A 16,485-nucleotide genomic window follows, 5' to 3' on the forward strand; every position below is an offset into this window, starting at 1 on the left:
CGCCTTGCTCACACTCACCCTCACTCTCTATCACTGTCGGTCCTTGGGCCTACTTTGATGTTATGATAATAAACATTATTAACATTCACTTTTCTCCCTCATCTTCCTCTCGCCTTGTCTTTTTCAAGTAGGCGTTGATTGTGCCTGCTCTCTTCATTATCAAGCGGAAAACAAAACAAAAAGATACTGACATTTATTCAAATAGAGAATTAGATATTATATTTCTCTAGTAGAGCTAATCATTCTTGTTACCACGGCAATTGCCAGTAAGAAATACATGTAGTTTAATGAAAAGTGTGTTTTGGAAGGTTCGTGAGGGTGCCGTGTTGTCTGGTGTCTCAACTCAGTGGGACATCCTAATCTCACACCAATGGGCCTGTTTGCTTCCTGAATGGAATGGACATGCACGGTGGGGGCCAACGTAGCCCCATCTGCTCATACGAACCAGGTGTGAGGACAGACAAATCAACAAAGTAGAAATTACTTTCGTTGGATTAACTGCACTGATGTTTGGTCTTTTACTGTGTGTCCCATAAAGGGATGAACTCTCCAATAGGTTTCAATGCTGTACATGTTATGTATTCTTGTTTGTTACAGGAAAATATTTACTGGATGAATAATCCTGCACTACCAGGTGTCTTGCTTTGGATGGTGCTAATTGAATAAATGTAAATGTGTGAATGCCACATTCTTTGTTTTTATTGTTTTCGCCAGGGTGAGGTGATCCTATTATAGATGAAATGGGAGTTTTGAATCAGCCTGTCTGGATGGGATAAATAGTGAAGATTGACTTCGTTTTTGGAGTTTATCTTTAACAGAAGCCCCTAGCATACCTTTGTGCTATTGTGTCTGAAATACTTATGGTATACTTAGTAGACCGTTAGGCTAGTTGGGAGGACGTTGAATCGTGCTGGTATGTAACTGTTATGTATTGTAACTTTATTGGAATAAACTGTGTTACTTTTGAATATTGATTACTACAGCATTTATCTTTATACTCAAGCTCGTAGGGCTACTGGTAATTACATACACGTAAGTAAGTCCAAGCAGCCAGACTTGCCATCCCTGAGTCCTGGATTCTCGAAGCAGTCTGGTTAGACCCGGGAACACACGCCATTTTACTGTATGGTTCATGTTAAACGATCTATACCTTGTTGGTGCTTACAATAACTGATATAGGCACATACACAAAGTACATCGAAGTGACCAGACTGATCCTCCCTGAGTTCCCGGGTTGCTACACTGTCCCTTGTTGTCGGTACTTGACTGATGAGGAGCATTGAGGATGACGTAGGCCACGAAAAGACAATCTTTTAAATGTTTGGTTTGTGACAAAAGATTAGCTGCCTTTTCTAGGAACTTCCAGCATATCATGGTCATTGATGATTGCATATGTTTACAAACAATATGGAGTCAATTTGATATCTAATAATCTATCAGGTAGGTCATTGATTTCTCTTTGCACTAATCTGCCTGTCAATTCAGTAGCAAGGGGTTTACCCAGATTCCCCCATACTACACATATAAATACACTCATATAAATATATACTACACATATAAATATACTCATAAATACACACTACACATATAAATATACTCATATAAATATATACTACACATATAAATATACTCATAAATATATACTACTCATAAATATATAGTATACATGCTACTCATAAATATATACTACACATATTACACATATAAAGATACTCATATAAATATATACTATATAGTATACTACACATATTCATATATTTGTAGTTTTCTACGTATTCAAGAACAGACCCATCGAGTGTGGTGATGCTTGTTGGGCAGGCAGGTGCAGAGTGTGATCGATTGAAGAGCATACATTTTGTTTTGCTAGAGTTTAAAAGTAATTGGAGGCCACAGAAGGAATGTTGTATGTTTTCAAAGCTTTCTGGGAGATTTTTTAACACAGTGTCCAACATCGGGCCGGACGTATAGAGAATGGTGTCATCTGCATAGAGGTGAATCATAGAGTCACCTGCAGCAAGTGCCACATCATTGATATATACAGAAAATAGAGTCGGCCCGAGAATTGAACCCTGAGGCACCCCCATAGAGACAACCAGAGGTCCCTGGGGCACCCCCATAGAGACAGCCAGAGGTCCCTGGGGCACCCCCATAGAGACAACCAGAGGTCCCTGGGGCACCCCCATAGAGACAACCAGAGGTCCCTGGGGCACCCCATACAGACAACCAGAGGTCCCTGGGGCACCCCATACAGACAACCAGAGGTCCCTGGGGCACCCCCATAGAGACAACCAGAGGTCCCTGGGGCACCCCCATAGAGACAACCAGAGGTCCCTGGGGCACCCCATACAGACAACCAGAGGTCCCTGGGGCACCCCATACAGACAACCAGAGGTCCCTGGGGCACCCCCATAGAGACAACCAGAGGTCCCTGGGGCACCCCCATACAGACAACCAGAGGTCCCTGGGGCACCCCCATAGAGACAGCCAGAGGTCTGGAAAGCAGGCCCTCTGACTTAACACACTGGAATCTGTCTGAGAAATAATTTGTGAACCAGGCCAGGCAGTCCTTTGAAAAACCCAGGCTCTTTAATCTGCCAATGAGGATGTGGTGACTAACGGAGTGGAAGGCCTTGGCCAGGTCGATGAAGACTGCTACGCAGTAATAGTTTTGGTCAATGGCAATTATGATGTCATTTAGGACTTTGAGTGTGGCTGAAGTGCACCCGCGACCAGATCGAAAACTGGATTGCATGTCAGAGAGACTGCGATGGGACCCGAAATGGTTGACGATTTGCTTATTAATAAGGCTTTCGAAGACCTTTGAGAGGCAAGACAGTTTGGAAATCGGTCTGTAGCAGTTTGGGTCTAAGCTGTCCCCCCCTTTGAATAGGGGGATAACTGCAGCCGCTTTCCAATCTTTAGGGATCTTGGATGAGTCAAAGGAGAGGTTGAAAAGGCTGGTGATGGGGGCAGCAATAATTACAGCAGACAGTTTTAGAAAGGAAGGATCCAGATTGTCTAAACCAGCAGATTTGAACGGGTCAAATCTGGGGATGGGGATGGGATGGTGTTGAAGGCGGTGTTACAATTTATTAAGGATAGGAGTTTTGGTGCGCGAATTTAGAGTGAGGAGGACTTGACCGGCCTCACACTCCGGTACATTAGGTGGCGGTGTATGCACCTTTCAATTGGTTTCGACCCGCCAATAAACTTGAAGAAGAAGAAGAAGAAGAAGAAGAAGAAGAATAACAACAACAACAAAAACTGCACGAGTGCATCTTGGAGCTGCTGGTTTAGTTTTCAAGACATCAGGAACTTTTCGTGAAATACGAGGAGAAATTAGACTAGCTAAAATGGTAAGTGATTTAAGAACATTATTTTTGTTCAGTTTGATGTAAATAATTTGCGTTATAACCGTTCCCTGTTGTTTAGCTCCAACTCGCAAAAATGTAGTTTTTTAGTCCAACAAACTTTACAATAAAGCTTTGATTTATGGATCTGTTCGTGGTAGTTTTGTGACATAATACATTTTATGAGGAACATCAAAGAAGGGTTTTAAGATTTGTTTTCCTTAACGTAAAAACAGTGCACCCTTTATTTTTAGGTTTCTCCTAATACCTTGTGTAAGTGACCGTGGAAAAGATAGTTATGACGTCCGATAATTCAGTCATTCAAAGCTCAATAACTCGCAAAAAAATAAGCTACAGACCGCGGGTTTGTCTGTTTATCAAAGAAAAAAGTTTTAAATGGCAGGAGACATTTATGACGACATAGTTGTCAGTCCGAACATAACGCACGTCGCAATGGAGCGACAACAAAGTGTATCATCAACAAGTTCAGTTCTTAACTCTTTGATTACCTCACCTATAAACCCTCGGCCCCCCCCCGGAAGAGCTAGAGGAAGTGTCTAGGGAGAGGGAAGTCTGGGCATCTCTGCTTAGACTGCTGGAAGAAGATGAGGATGATGACCTCTAACCTCAGGCCAATGTTAAACTGTTCAGCAAGAGGGGGAAATTGGCTGCTTTTTATGAATAATGGTGGTGATGGTGTAATGGTGTGGGGGATGTTTTCTTGGCAAACTTTAGGCCCCTTAGTGCCAATTGGGCATTGTTTAAATGCCACGGCCTACCTGAGCATTGTTTCTGACCATGTCCGTCCCTTTTTGCCTTTTCTTAGTTTTTGCACTGACTTCTCTACTCCAATTCACTCCTTACACTGTTCCCTGTTTGTTTTTTTTAATTCTCTATGGTGTGTACTATATTTTTATTCCTGTTTGTTTTTATTTTGTTTCATCCATATATTTTTTTTCCTCATTGTTTCTACTGTGTTCTACTTCCTGTTGTTTTTATTCTGTTTAATTTTTTAATAAATATCTGCTTCCCTCTGTGCTGATTGTCCTTTGTCCTTTGCCTCATACAGTGGGGAGAACAAGTATTTGATAGACTGCCGATTTTGCAGGTTTTCCTACTTACAAATCATGTAGAAGTCTGTAATTTTATCATAGGTACACTTCAACTGAGAGACGGAATCTAAAACAAAAATCCAGAAAATCACATTGTATGATTTATAAATAATTAATTTGCATTTTATTGCATGACATAAGTATTTGATCACCTTGACTCTGATTTAGCGCTATGTCTTCCAGCCAGGTTAATTGATTTATTCACATTATTATATGAATTGCTTAGCCTGGTATTTGAATAGCTAACTATAGGTAGCTCCCAGGACCGCTAAGCTAACGCTACCTTGGCTAGTTACCCAATGAGAAATTAGAAGTAGGACACAGAGTTAGCCCTTTTTCTGGGCAGTCACAAAGACTTGTGCATTATTATACAGGTTGCCTAGCTTGATAATGTGTTACACTTGATAACTGTAGGCTAGGCTACATTCAGTTATCTAACTGGCTAGTATAACTTAACCCACGTTACATAAAATGATACTTTTGTCTAAAGAAATATAACTAGACGGCTAACGTTTCTTACCCATGTTGTTGCACGTTCATGTGATTAGGAACAAGAAACCCAACGGTCAGTCAAACTCAGGCCAGGAGGTGGGGGGGGGGCAGAAGGAAGAATTGGGGGTGCTGTTTCTCACATTATTTTCTCAATGTTACCGTGTGCAGCTTTTGGAAAAGGAAATTTGATAATTTTGGGATAAATAAACAGGGCTTTGTTTATGGCTTGCAAAACATGAAAGGGATCTTGTTGTGGAGGGGGGCAACCTAGGAAGTCATGAACTGGTCAGATGGCTACTGTAGGTCAGAGGGACAGAGGAAACTTAAGGTTTTTAATCTGTTTGTTCTTTTGTTCACCAATGGGGTGACACCTCCGGGAAGGGAGGTGACCCAATGGGGTTACAACTCCGGGAAGGGGGGTGACCAATTGGGGTGACTCCTCCAGGAAGGGGGGAGACCCACTGTCGTGACTCACTCGGGGGGGCTCCTATTTAGCCAGGGTCTGGACATCGTTCAATAAGCCTAACCACTGTTTCCTGCAATGTCTGTATGAATAAATGTTTAATTTGAGTATCCAGACTTTTATCCATAATTTGTGGTAATTTCCAAGACAAGCTTTAAATCAATAATCTGTATTTGGACACCCAAAGATTTATAGTGGCTCCATCTGGCCCCCCTTATGACAAATGTCTGGGGGCGCCATTGCACTTCGGTAGAATGTGGCACCAGTGCGCAAAAAGGGCCCTTGTATAGAGATGGAGACCATAAAGTGTTCAACAGTGATTGCACAGTACCTACCATAAGCAATTACAGCCAGTGTTGCCAGATAAAGAAGGAAAAAATCCAGAACAACGATTGCTCAAAACCAGCCCAAACGCCTGACAACTTGCCCAACGTTTGTTAGTGCACAGCATTAAATATTTTACAAGTGGCCCCCAACCCCACCCCATGAACCAAACTTAAGATGCGGTTTAGACGCATGTGAAGCTGTAGCTGACTTCAGACTGTGATAATAGCATAGATATATGCGATATAGCACAAAGACAGAAATGGTGCGGCCGCGATGAAGACAAGAAGTAGCCCAGAAACCCGTCACCCGGGACGTTTGAAAAGTAGCCCAATTTCGCATTTAAACTGCGGATATACAGCAGACCAACAAACTACACGCAGAACTGCAATAAACTGTGAAACTACAACCGGTAGTAATAATAATGGTTAAATAATAAGTTTAGTAATGATTGTTTACATTTGCTAATGATTATTTTGGACGGTGTTACATGGTAGCATAGCATCTTTGTATTTTATTTGTAATTTAGTGGTGGGGACATTTTGAATATCGCGGGGGATGTGTCCCCCTCTGTATATATTGTAATTTAGGACTTGAAATAAAATAAATAAAGAGAGACGACTTTGGTGTGTGCTTTTACATGTTTTGAACTGGCAACTGAGCATTTGTAACTGGACAGTGAGGGAAGAACAGTGCTTTTGTAAAAGGGAAATATCTTGTGAATATTTATTGAGGAACAATTTTTTTTCTAGACGGGTCCATTACAAAAATCTCACAAGTAACAATATCTCTATTCAGTCATCAAACATCTTTCGCCCACTCTCGCAATGTAACACCGTTTCACATCAGGTTGTACAGTGCAAAAACAAAGTTTCGTAAGTCATCTAAGGGGCGGTTTCTTTTTTACCTGAAACGCGTACCGAACATTCGTTACGACCTGTCTCGCTAGAAATCTCGAGGCGTGTACCGAAGCGTCGCATCACTAACTCACAGTCCGGTACAGTAGGTGGCGGTGTATGCACCTTTCAGTTGGTTATGATCCGCCAGTGAACTTAACGAAGAAGAAGAAGAAGAATTGGCACGAGTCCATCTTGGAGCAGTTGGTTAACGTTTTCAAGACATCAGGGGCGTTATGTACGAACATAAATCGAGAGTTGCTAAAATGGTAAGTGGTTAAGGAACAGTTTTTTTCCTTTGGTTCTTTGTTTTCTTCGATATAAATACTCGTTACCAACTGTGCAGCTACAACAGCTAAAATATCGTTTTATAGTTCAACACATTTTATTTATATGGATCTGTTCGTGATAGTTTTGTGACAAAATACGTTTCATAAAGAACATTAGGGGAAGTTTTGAATAGGTTTTTCCTTAACGTTAAGCATGGCACCTAGGAACGGATGTGATTGTTCATGTTGAGCCGAACATTGAATGGGAGAACAATTGCACATAAGCGGTGAAATCGCTTGCGGTTCCGCTAGTGACAATGGGAGACCGCTGATATTGTCCCGCCTTTGCTGTTTTGACCAATCGTTTACTTTAAGCTGGGAAAAGTAGCCTATCGCGTTCAAGGAAAATCCCAACCTCAACAAAACAGTTGTTATCTCCGTTTAATTAAAATGAAACTCAGTAAAAGAAAACACAGGGGATTTGAACCGATTTCTCTGCTGTAGCCTACTGGCAATTCAATAGAACCGTGACAGCCCCGCATAAACGGTTAATTAGCCAAAATGGGTGCATGACAGTTGTTTTAAAAACGACATTTAATGTTGTAGGTAGTACCTCGTTTGGGTTGCAATAGCTAGCACTACTAGAAACATTACGTATTAACTAATAGAGGCTGACTATGGGTCCGATACTCTGAGCGATCGTTGACTACGCTATATTGTTTCATATATTGTCTCGATAGAACTTGAGTGTGACATTATAGATTTCCTCCAGTTCTTGTACTAGTAAAGTATTTGTCACTTTCCACGGAAGAGATGAGCCATTATGTAAATCCCTCTATTTTGGGGTCAGGTTTTGTAAAGAGCACCTCATGTATGACAGGTCTGTTTTGACTGTGATTGGGCTTGTCCCCCCCCCCCCCCGCCCCCCCCCCCCCATTGTGATTATATTTTATTCCCATCAAACATGTTTATCAGTCATGTATGGGTCTGATTTGGTATTTATTTTATCAGATGGAGGACAAATCCAGCCTGCTGCTCTCCTTCCACACTGAACCCAAACAAGAGTCACTGGATTCTGATTGTTACAGTAAAGCCCAGTGTTCATTGGTGGATTCAGAGATGACATCAGTGAAGCAGGAAGACTGCAGTCAAACTCTGGGACTGAATGTTACCATTAAAGATGAAGAGGAGAAGAATGGGGTTGTAATTAAAAAGGAAGAGGGGGAATTACTTATTCAAGGTAAGAACTGGTTTATTGTTGTCAATTTGTTGTTCTTACTAATGAAAGGAGTAGATTATATTTGATGCTATATGTGTGTATTCTCAGTTTTGCGTTATTCTTTTAGTTGTCTCAGAAAGGAAAAATTACATAATATTTTCAAGATCTGTAGTTCAGTCTAGTTTTGAGCTTTATCTATGCCCCTAGATGACCAGCAACAGCACAACTACAGCAGCCCTAAAAGTAGTAAAAGATTTTATCGAAATCTTTGACAAAAACAATATTGTGCAGCCCTCTTCATTGATTTATCTAAAGCTTTTGATACTGTGGATGACACAGTATTGAAACAAAGACTTTTCAGTGTGGGACAGTCAGAACAAACAGTCTGCTTGTTTGAAAATGATCTATCAGGCAGATCTCAGTGCGTGCAGGTAGGACGTATCACTTGGCTCTCTTAGTGTATCCAAAGTTCGGTCCTGGGACAACTCTTATTCATGATATCAACAGTCTCGATCAAAATGTTTCCAATGCTAAATTCCACTTTTATGCTGATGACACTGATACACTGTCCTTCGTCTACACCAAAACAGGCTCTTCGTCAGTTGCTAAACAGGCTCTTCGTCACTTGTTTGATTTAAAATGTGTTTTATATGCTAACAAAACAGAACTCTGTTTTCACATGCTAAATCAAATCCACTTAACTTTATATCTTTAACCACTTTTCAAGGCTCTGAGATTGAGTCTGTTTCTCAAAACAAATATCTAAGTACAAGAATTATAATTGATGATTATCTCTCTCAAATTCAGCAATTGGTGAAAAAACTGAAGCTGAAATTGGGTTTTTACTTCAGAAACTAGTGGTGTTTTTCCTTCAAGGCTAAAAAGAGACTTGTTGCTGCCACCTTTATGTCTTTCCTGGACTATGGTGATGTTATATGTTTGCATGCATCCACGCAAAGTCTACACTCAATGGATACTGTTGACCATGGAGCACTGAGGTTTGTTACAAATCCTAAAGCCCTTACTCACCATTGCTCCTTGTATGCTTGGGTTGGAAGGACTGCATTGTCCACACGTGGACTTAATCATTGGCATATTTCTATTTGTAAAGCTATTTTTGGTCTGCTTCCATCTTACCTACTGCTCTATATTCATGAGAAAAAAATTGGAAGATATTGTCTTTGTTCCCAGGGCTTATTTTTACTATCTGTCCCTAAAGTCTGTACATATTTCTCGGAATGCCCGTTCTGTAATCCATCCTGAGGAGGACTTCTTGTCAAGAGTTTAAATTATCGGAATGTTTCATGTGTAAAAACAAATGAGGCGTTTTCTGTATAGGGATAGCAAAGACGAGCCTCATTTTCCTATCATCTCACAAAATATAGTTGACATTAAATTGTCTTCTGACTGCCTCAGTTCTTCATAGTACTACTGTATGTTCATTTTACCATTAAACATACACTACCGATACAAAGTTTTAGAACACCCCCATTTTTCCAGTTTTTATTTAAATATGCCAGTTCAGGTTCTGTGAATAAGCTGAAATTGTACAAAGGTAAGCGGTAAACTGCCAGAGGAGCAAATAGGGTTTAGGTTACTTTTTGTTAAACAAAAATACCAGGCTTTATAATGTTTCTAAAATGTTTATTTGCTATATGCTTTAATTCATTAAGTACATTGAGACATTAAACTGTGAATTTCAATAAAAACAGATAATGTGCTTAAGTATAGTGTCAATGACAACCATGCTGTGGCTGTTTAAAGAATACCATGTATTACAGATTATTCTCGGCTAAATATTCATTTAAAGAAACAAAAGATCCAAGTTGAAAAATACACAATAGATTAACTATGTGTTGAGAACCAACTAACTTTACTGATGTCTGTCACACAGATGGGATTCCTGAAGCAACGACACTTGGAGAGAAACACCAGGAAGTCTTCAATGATAAGAAGTCTAATCACTGCCCCCATTGTGAAAAACATTTCTTAACTCTATCACTGTTAAAAAGACACATTAAAATTCATACTGGAGAGAAACCTTACTCCTGTTCTGACTGTGGTAAGAGTTTCTCTTCATTATGTAGCCTTAAAGCTCACCAGCGTATTCATAATGGAGAGAAGCCTTACTTCTGCTCTGATTGTGGGAAGTGTTTTATTACATCACCTGAACTTACTATGCATCAGAGAGTACACACAGGTGAGAAGCCTTACTCCTGTTCTGACTGTGGGAACAGTTTCTCTCAATTAGGTAGCCTTAAAGCTCACCAGCGTATGCATACTGGAGAGAAACCTTACTCCTGTTCTGACTGTGGGAAGTGTTTTATTACATCATCTGATTTTTTTAGACATCAGAGATTACACACAGGTGATAAGCCTTACCACTGTCCTGAGTGTGGGAAGAGATTTACTTGTTCATCTCATCTTACAAGTCATAAGAGACTACACACAGGTGAGAAGCCTTACTCCTGTTCTGATTGTGGAAAGTGTTTCTCTCAATTATCTAACCTTAAAAGACACCAGTCCGTACATACCGGAGAGAAGCCTTACTCCTGTTCTGACTGTGGGAATTGTTTCTCCCGGTTAGCTGATCTTAAATCTCACCAGCGTATACACACTGGAGAGAAGCCTTACTCCTGTTCTGACTGTGGGAAGTGTTTTATTAGATCATCTGGACTTACCAAACACCAGATAGTGCACACAGGTGAGAGGCCATTCTCTTGTTCTGCCTGTGGAAAGTGTTTCTTTACATCAACTGCACTTAATATTCATAAGAGAGTGCACACAGGTGAGAAGCTTTACTGCTGTTCTGACTGTGGGAAGGGTTTCTTTACATCAACTGCACTTAAAATTCATAAGAGAGTGCACACAGGTGAGAAGCCTTACTGCTGTTCTGACTGTGGGAAGAGTTTTAAAAGCTCATCTCATCTTACTAGTCATAAGAGAGTGCACACAGGTGGAAAGCCTTATTGCTGTTCTGACTGTGGAAAGTGTTTCTTAAGATCATCTGCACTTACTAGACATCAGAGAATACGTACAGGTGAGACGCCTTACTGCTGTTCTGACTGTGGGAAGAGTTTAAATAGTTCATTGCATCTTACTAGTCATAAGAGACTGTGCACAGGTGAGAAGCCTTACTCCTGTTCTGACTGTGGGAAGAGTTTCATTAGACAATCTCACCTTACTAATCACCAAAGAGTGCACACAGGGGAAAAGCCCTACTCTTGTTCCGACTGTGGGAAGTTGTTTTCTCAATTGTCTAACCTTAATTCTCACCAGCGCATACACATTACACAAGCGCATAAACCTTACTCATGTTCTGACTGTGGAAAGTGTTTCTCTCAATTAGCTGTTCTTAAAGCTCACCAACGCCTACATACTGGAGTGAAACCTTACTCTTGTTCTTACTGTGGGAGGTGTTTTATTACATCATCTGGACTTACCAAACATACAGAGAGTTCACACAGGTGAGAGTCACACCCCTCCTCTTCCCAGGGAGTCACACCCCCCCCCCCCCCTTCCCAGGGCACTAAATGCCCTTTGAAAATTATCTATTCAGGACCAATACAAGGCAATACTTGGATAAAACCAAGATCTCTATACACCTGTTAATTCTTTTCTCTTTGCTCTAGGTCACAAATCCATTTTATAAGTGTGAACCATGAACAACAGCTTGTTCATTATTTGGTCAAATTTAAAGTATGCGCTTCCAAGTGTTCACCGAGAGGCACGCAGCTGTGAAACCTGATTTCTCTCTTGACTGGGGGAGAGACTTAAGAGAAATGCACAAATGTTGTATAATTTATGGGGTTACCCCTCTATTTATCAAGCAATTATTTATCATATACAGTGCAGCTTGAAAGTTTGTGGACCCTAAAGGGATGGTCATTATTTTTCTGTAAAAGAATGAACTCAAAATCCTTATCTAAAACACAATTTGTAATAGGGGCACTGAAAATATAGGACACAAACCAAAATATGGGATTATACACTGATGAGCCAAAACATTATGACCACTCAGGTGAAGCGGATTATGTAGATCATCTTCTAAAAAGGGCAGATGTCAAGGTCTGGGTAGATTAGATGGTAAGCAAACAATCAGTTCTTGTAGCCAATGTGTTGGATACAGGAGAAATGGGCAGGAGGAAAGACCTGAGAGACTTTGACAAGGGCCAAATTGTTATGGCCAGACAACTGGGTCAGAAAATCTCTGAAATGGCAAGGTCAGTGTGCCATGATCACCCCTGTCCACCATCGAAAGTGCCAGCACCCCTTCATGGCAATGGTATTCCCTGATAGTAGTGGCCTCTTTCAGCAGGAGGATGCAACCTGCCGAACTTCACGCACCTTTTGGGAATGGTTGAGTTCTTTGTCAAAATAGTTGTTAGTTGCGACCCTACTCCATTTGTAAATGGAGGGGGTCAACTCTTTTTGAGGTAGTTGTATAGCCTTCCCTGGACTGATGTGCTATCGCTACCCTCCTGATGTCCTCTTATATCTCCTTTTCTCCCTGCGTGGTGTGTTTTGCATTCACCTGTATGGGTAACACCAAACTGATCAGTCCTGCCCAAATACTTTCCTACAGATCTTTCCTTTGATTGGTTCATTTGGTAACCAATTATTATTCACTAGATTTCACGTACATGACGACATAACACAACTCATGGTCATTGGTCATAAAGAAATGTTCTATGTGTTGAATGTCATTGATGTGAAATGTTTATAAACTTTGTAGTCATTTGACCTTGTGTACAACCCCGTTTTCAAAAAGGTTGGGACGCTGTGTGAAATGCAAATAAAAACAGAATGCAATGATGAGCAAATCATTTAATCCCCATATTTAATTGAAAATGGTGCAAAGACCACATATTTGTTTTATTTTGGAAAGTGAAATGTTTTCCCATTCTTGCTTGATATAGAATTTCAGCTGCTCAACAGTTCAGGATCTTGGTTGTATTTGTCCATTTCTATTGCGCCAAATGCTTTGAATGGGTGACCGGTCTAGACTGCAGACAGGCCAGTTTAGCACCTGGACTCTTTTTTTTACTGCAGAGTCATGCTGTTGTAATACATGCAGAATGTGGTTTGGCATTGTCTTACTGAAATAAGCAAGGCCTTCCCTGAATATACAATGTCTGGGTGGCAGCAAATATTGTACAGCATTAATGGAATTAATGTGCACTAATGCACCCCCATACCATCACCGATGTTTGCTTTTAAAATGTGCACTGATGACAAGCTGGATGGTCCCTTTTTGGCCCTGAGGAGGCAGTGTCCATGATTCCCAGAAATAATTTTCATTTTTTATTTGTTAGAACACGGAACAGTTTTCCACTTCGCCTTAGTCCATCATAAAAGAGCTCGGGCCTAGAGAATGCGGCTGCGTTTCTGGATCTTATTTATATATGGTTTCTTCTTTGCATGGTAGAGTTGAAAACCTTGCATTTCTGGATACAGCGACAGACCATGGTTTTCAGATGTGTTCCTGAGGCCATGCAGTGATTTCCACAACAGAATTGGGTCTGTTTTTAATTCATTGCTGGGCCCAAAAATCAAGGCCATCCAATAATGGTTTTTGGCCTTTCCATTGTGTACATAGATTTCTTCTTTTAATGATTTTATGTACCATAGATAATGAGAAACTTTGCAATTTTACATTGTGAGACATTATTTTTTAATTGTTGCTCTATTTGCCCCTGCAGTCTTTCAGAGTGGTAAACCACTCCCCATCTTGACTTCTGAAAGACTCATCCACTCTGGGGTGGTCATCTTATATCCAATCGTGTTACTGACCTGTTGGTGTGAGATGTTCCACCCGGTTCTTTTTTGTATTACACAACTTTTTTTCACTCTTGTTGCCCCTGCCCTGCTTTCTTTTTAATGTTTTGCTGGCATCAAATTCAGAGTGGGCATATTTCAAGGTAAATATAAGATTTCTCAATTTCAACGTTTGATATGTTGTCTTTGTACTATTTTCTATTGAATGTAGGGTTTAAATGATTTGCACATCTTTGCATTCTGTTTTTATTTCCATTTTACACTGCGTCCCAATTTTTTATCTACACTGGGTTGTTATCTACACAGGGTTGTAGATAAAACCTTTAAATCAGCTGATTTATGTAAACATTCTGTTAATCTCTTGCTTTTCATTATCTGTCTGAATGGTTTAGAAATGGAGATTCATTAAATTCTTCACTCTCAATGATTTGTTGTTTAAATTCATATAACAGAGATCATAAAAGAAAGCTGCCAGAGTTACTTTGTCAAGAATAATGAATAACTGACAGTTCTGTAAAGAGCTATTTTGTAGCTCTGAGTATTGACCTGCATTCAGTTTAAAGCTTGGACACTCATTTTAGATTTAAGTATTAACAGACTCGTACAGAGTGCATGTAACGTCAACTTAGATACAGTGTTACTACAAGTTGTTAGACAGAACAGACTTAGTTAAATTGAAATGTAACTAATGTGTACTTACAGTAAAATACTATCACAGTTAATCACTTGATATATCTATATATAGACAGATGTCTTGATACAGAGTGTTGTATTGGGTTGGGTCCCAACACGGATGTCCAGTAAACCATTTGGATATCTTATATTGATGTAAAAAAATAAGGAATGGTGTGAAGTGAATGTGGGTAGAGTAGATCACTATATTAAAAATTAATTGTATTCATTTGTAGATCTATACACAGATGGGTCAAAGTATCAAATACAATCAAGGACACTGTATTCTGGGGCGTTGAAAAAACTGCCCCGGTTGAGGCATTACAAGTTGATACAGGGGAAATACCACTGTCACTTAGAAGAGATAAACTAGGGCTTGAATATTGGATTAAACTAAAGGACAGTGGGACTGAAAAATAAACTGAAACAGGATGCTGGGAATTTGGCAGGTGTGAACACAAGAAATATGGAGCGGGATTTGAAAGCAGTGTGATTCTGTATGATACAACACCTGTCCCATCTCTGTTATATTAGGAAGGATCCCAACCAACTCTTGGCTTGTGATAACTTAAGTGCAGGAACTGACAAATCGCACATTTAGGTTATGTTCATCAAAATGTGTGTGTTAATAAGGCTTGTTTCATTCAAGTAGCCTATCCCCAATGTCTCTTTTGCCAAAAAAAGGAACCGGAACAATGTTTGCCTAACATTAGGAGTCTCAAGTCAAGCACTGATGTCCAGTAAACTATTTGTAGATTGATGGAGAAAAGAAGGAATGGTGTGAAGTGAATGTGGGTAGTAGAGTAGATCATTATATTAAAAATGTTTTTAATTTGTAGATATATATGCACAGAGGGGTCTGTGGAAGATGATACATTTTTGCAATTTATCAAGGAAAAACTCTTCAGTCGTTAGCATAACAGTTAATTATTTCAGGTTTAATCGTATATACAGGAACAAGCATCATGACAGAAGAGTACAAGTACAGAGATCAATACAGAGTAGTGTCATGACAGTTGTTCTGATTTTACATTGCTGAAGTGGAAACATATATTCCTTCCCAACTGTATGGACGACGCCACTAGTTCTTGCTGAATGTACAGTGGATATAAAAAGTCTACACACCCTTGTTAAAATTCCAGGTTCTTGTGATGTAAAAGAATGAGACAAAGATAAATCATGTCAGATCATTTTCCACCTTTAATGTGATCTACAGTGGGGAGAACAAGTATTTGATACACTGCTGATTTTTCAGGTTTTCCTACTTACAAAGCATGTAGAGGTCTGTAATTTTCATCATAGGTACACTTCAACTGTGAGGGACGGAATCTAAAACAAAAATGCAGAAAATCACATTGTATGATTTTTGCATTTAATATTGCATGACATAAGTATTTGATCACCTACCAACCAGTAAGAATTCTGGCTCTCACAGACCTGTTAGTTTTTCTTTAAGAAGCCCTCCTGTTCTCCACTCATTACCTGTATTAACTGCACATGTTACCAGTTTTCACAATGGGGGAAATAAGCAGTATACACCAAAACCATTTTTTTACCTGTCGTCATCATCATCATCTTCCACTTATCCGGGGCCGGGTCGCGGGGGCAGCAGTCTAAGCAGAGATGCCCAGACTTCCCTCTCCCTAGACACTTCCTCTAGCTCTTCCGGGGGGACACCGAGGCGTTCCCAGGCCAGCCAGGAGACATAGTCCCTCCAGCGTGTCCTAGGTCTTCCCCGGGGTCTCCTCCCGGTGGGACGGGACCGGAACACCTTCCCAGGAAGGCGTTCCGGAGGCATCCGAAACAGATGCCCAAGCCACCTCAGCTGACCCCTCTCGATGTGGAGGAGCAGCGGCTCTACTCTGAGCTCCTCCCGGGTGACCGAGCTTCTCACCCTATCTCTAAGGGAT

At 40.3% G+C, this 16,485-nt stretch overlaps 1 protein-coding gene across 5 annotated transcripts; it reads left to right on the plus strand.

Annotated features, from left to right (window-relative positions):
- The first annotated feature begins 3,252 nt into the window (after positions 1-3,252).
- On the plus strand, positions 3,253-12,935 carry LOC105027429 (zinc finger protein 883-like). Of its 5 annotated transcripts, XM_034288570.1 has the most exons (4): positions 6,695-6,906; positions 7,918-8,146; positions 10,020-10,577; positions 10,713-12,935. In XM_034288570.1, exons 1-4 carry the CDS (start codon positions 6,874-6,876, stop codon positions 11,594-11,596), a joined length of 1,704 nt encoding a protein of 567 aa, XP_034144461.1. In that variant the 5' UTR covers positions 6,695-6,873; the 3' UTR covers positions 11,597-12,935. The 5 variants fall into 5 exon arrangements, with proteins under 5 accessions (XP_034144458.1, XP_034144461.1, XP_019896454.1 ...); XM_034288567.1 differs by lacking the exon at positions 6,695-6,906 and adding an exon at positions 3,253-3,356 and having other exon boundaries at positions 10,020-12,935; XM_020040895.3 differs by having other exon boundaries at positions 10,020-12,935.
- Positions 12,936-16,485: the final 3,550 nt, after the last annotated feature.

The sequence above is a fragment of the Esox lucius genome, chromosome 20 (assembly GCF_011004845.1).
Source record: "Esox lucius isolate fEsoLuc1 chromosome 20, fEsoLuc1.pri, whole genome shotgun sequence".
Classification (NCBI taxonomy): Eukaryota; Metazoa; Chordata; class Actinopteri; order Esociformes; family Esocidae; genus Esox; species Esox lucius.

Bases quoted from the DNA above. Each gene is read 5' to 3' on its own strand.
- LOC105027429 (XM_020040895.3), top strand. From the start codon at position 6,874: ATGTACGAACATAAATCGAGAGTTGCTAAAATG. The intron at 6,907-7,917 runs GTAAGTGGTTAA...TTATTTTATCAG, and splicing joins AATCGAGAGTTGCTAAAATG to ATGGAGGACAAATCCAGCCT. The intron at 8,147-10,019 runs GTAAGAACTGGT...TCTGTCACACAG, and splicing joins GGGGGAATTACTTATTCAAG to ATGGGATTCCTGAAGCAACG.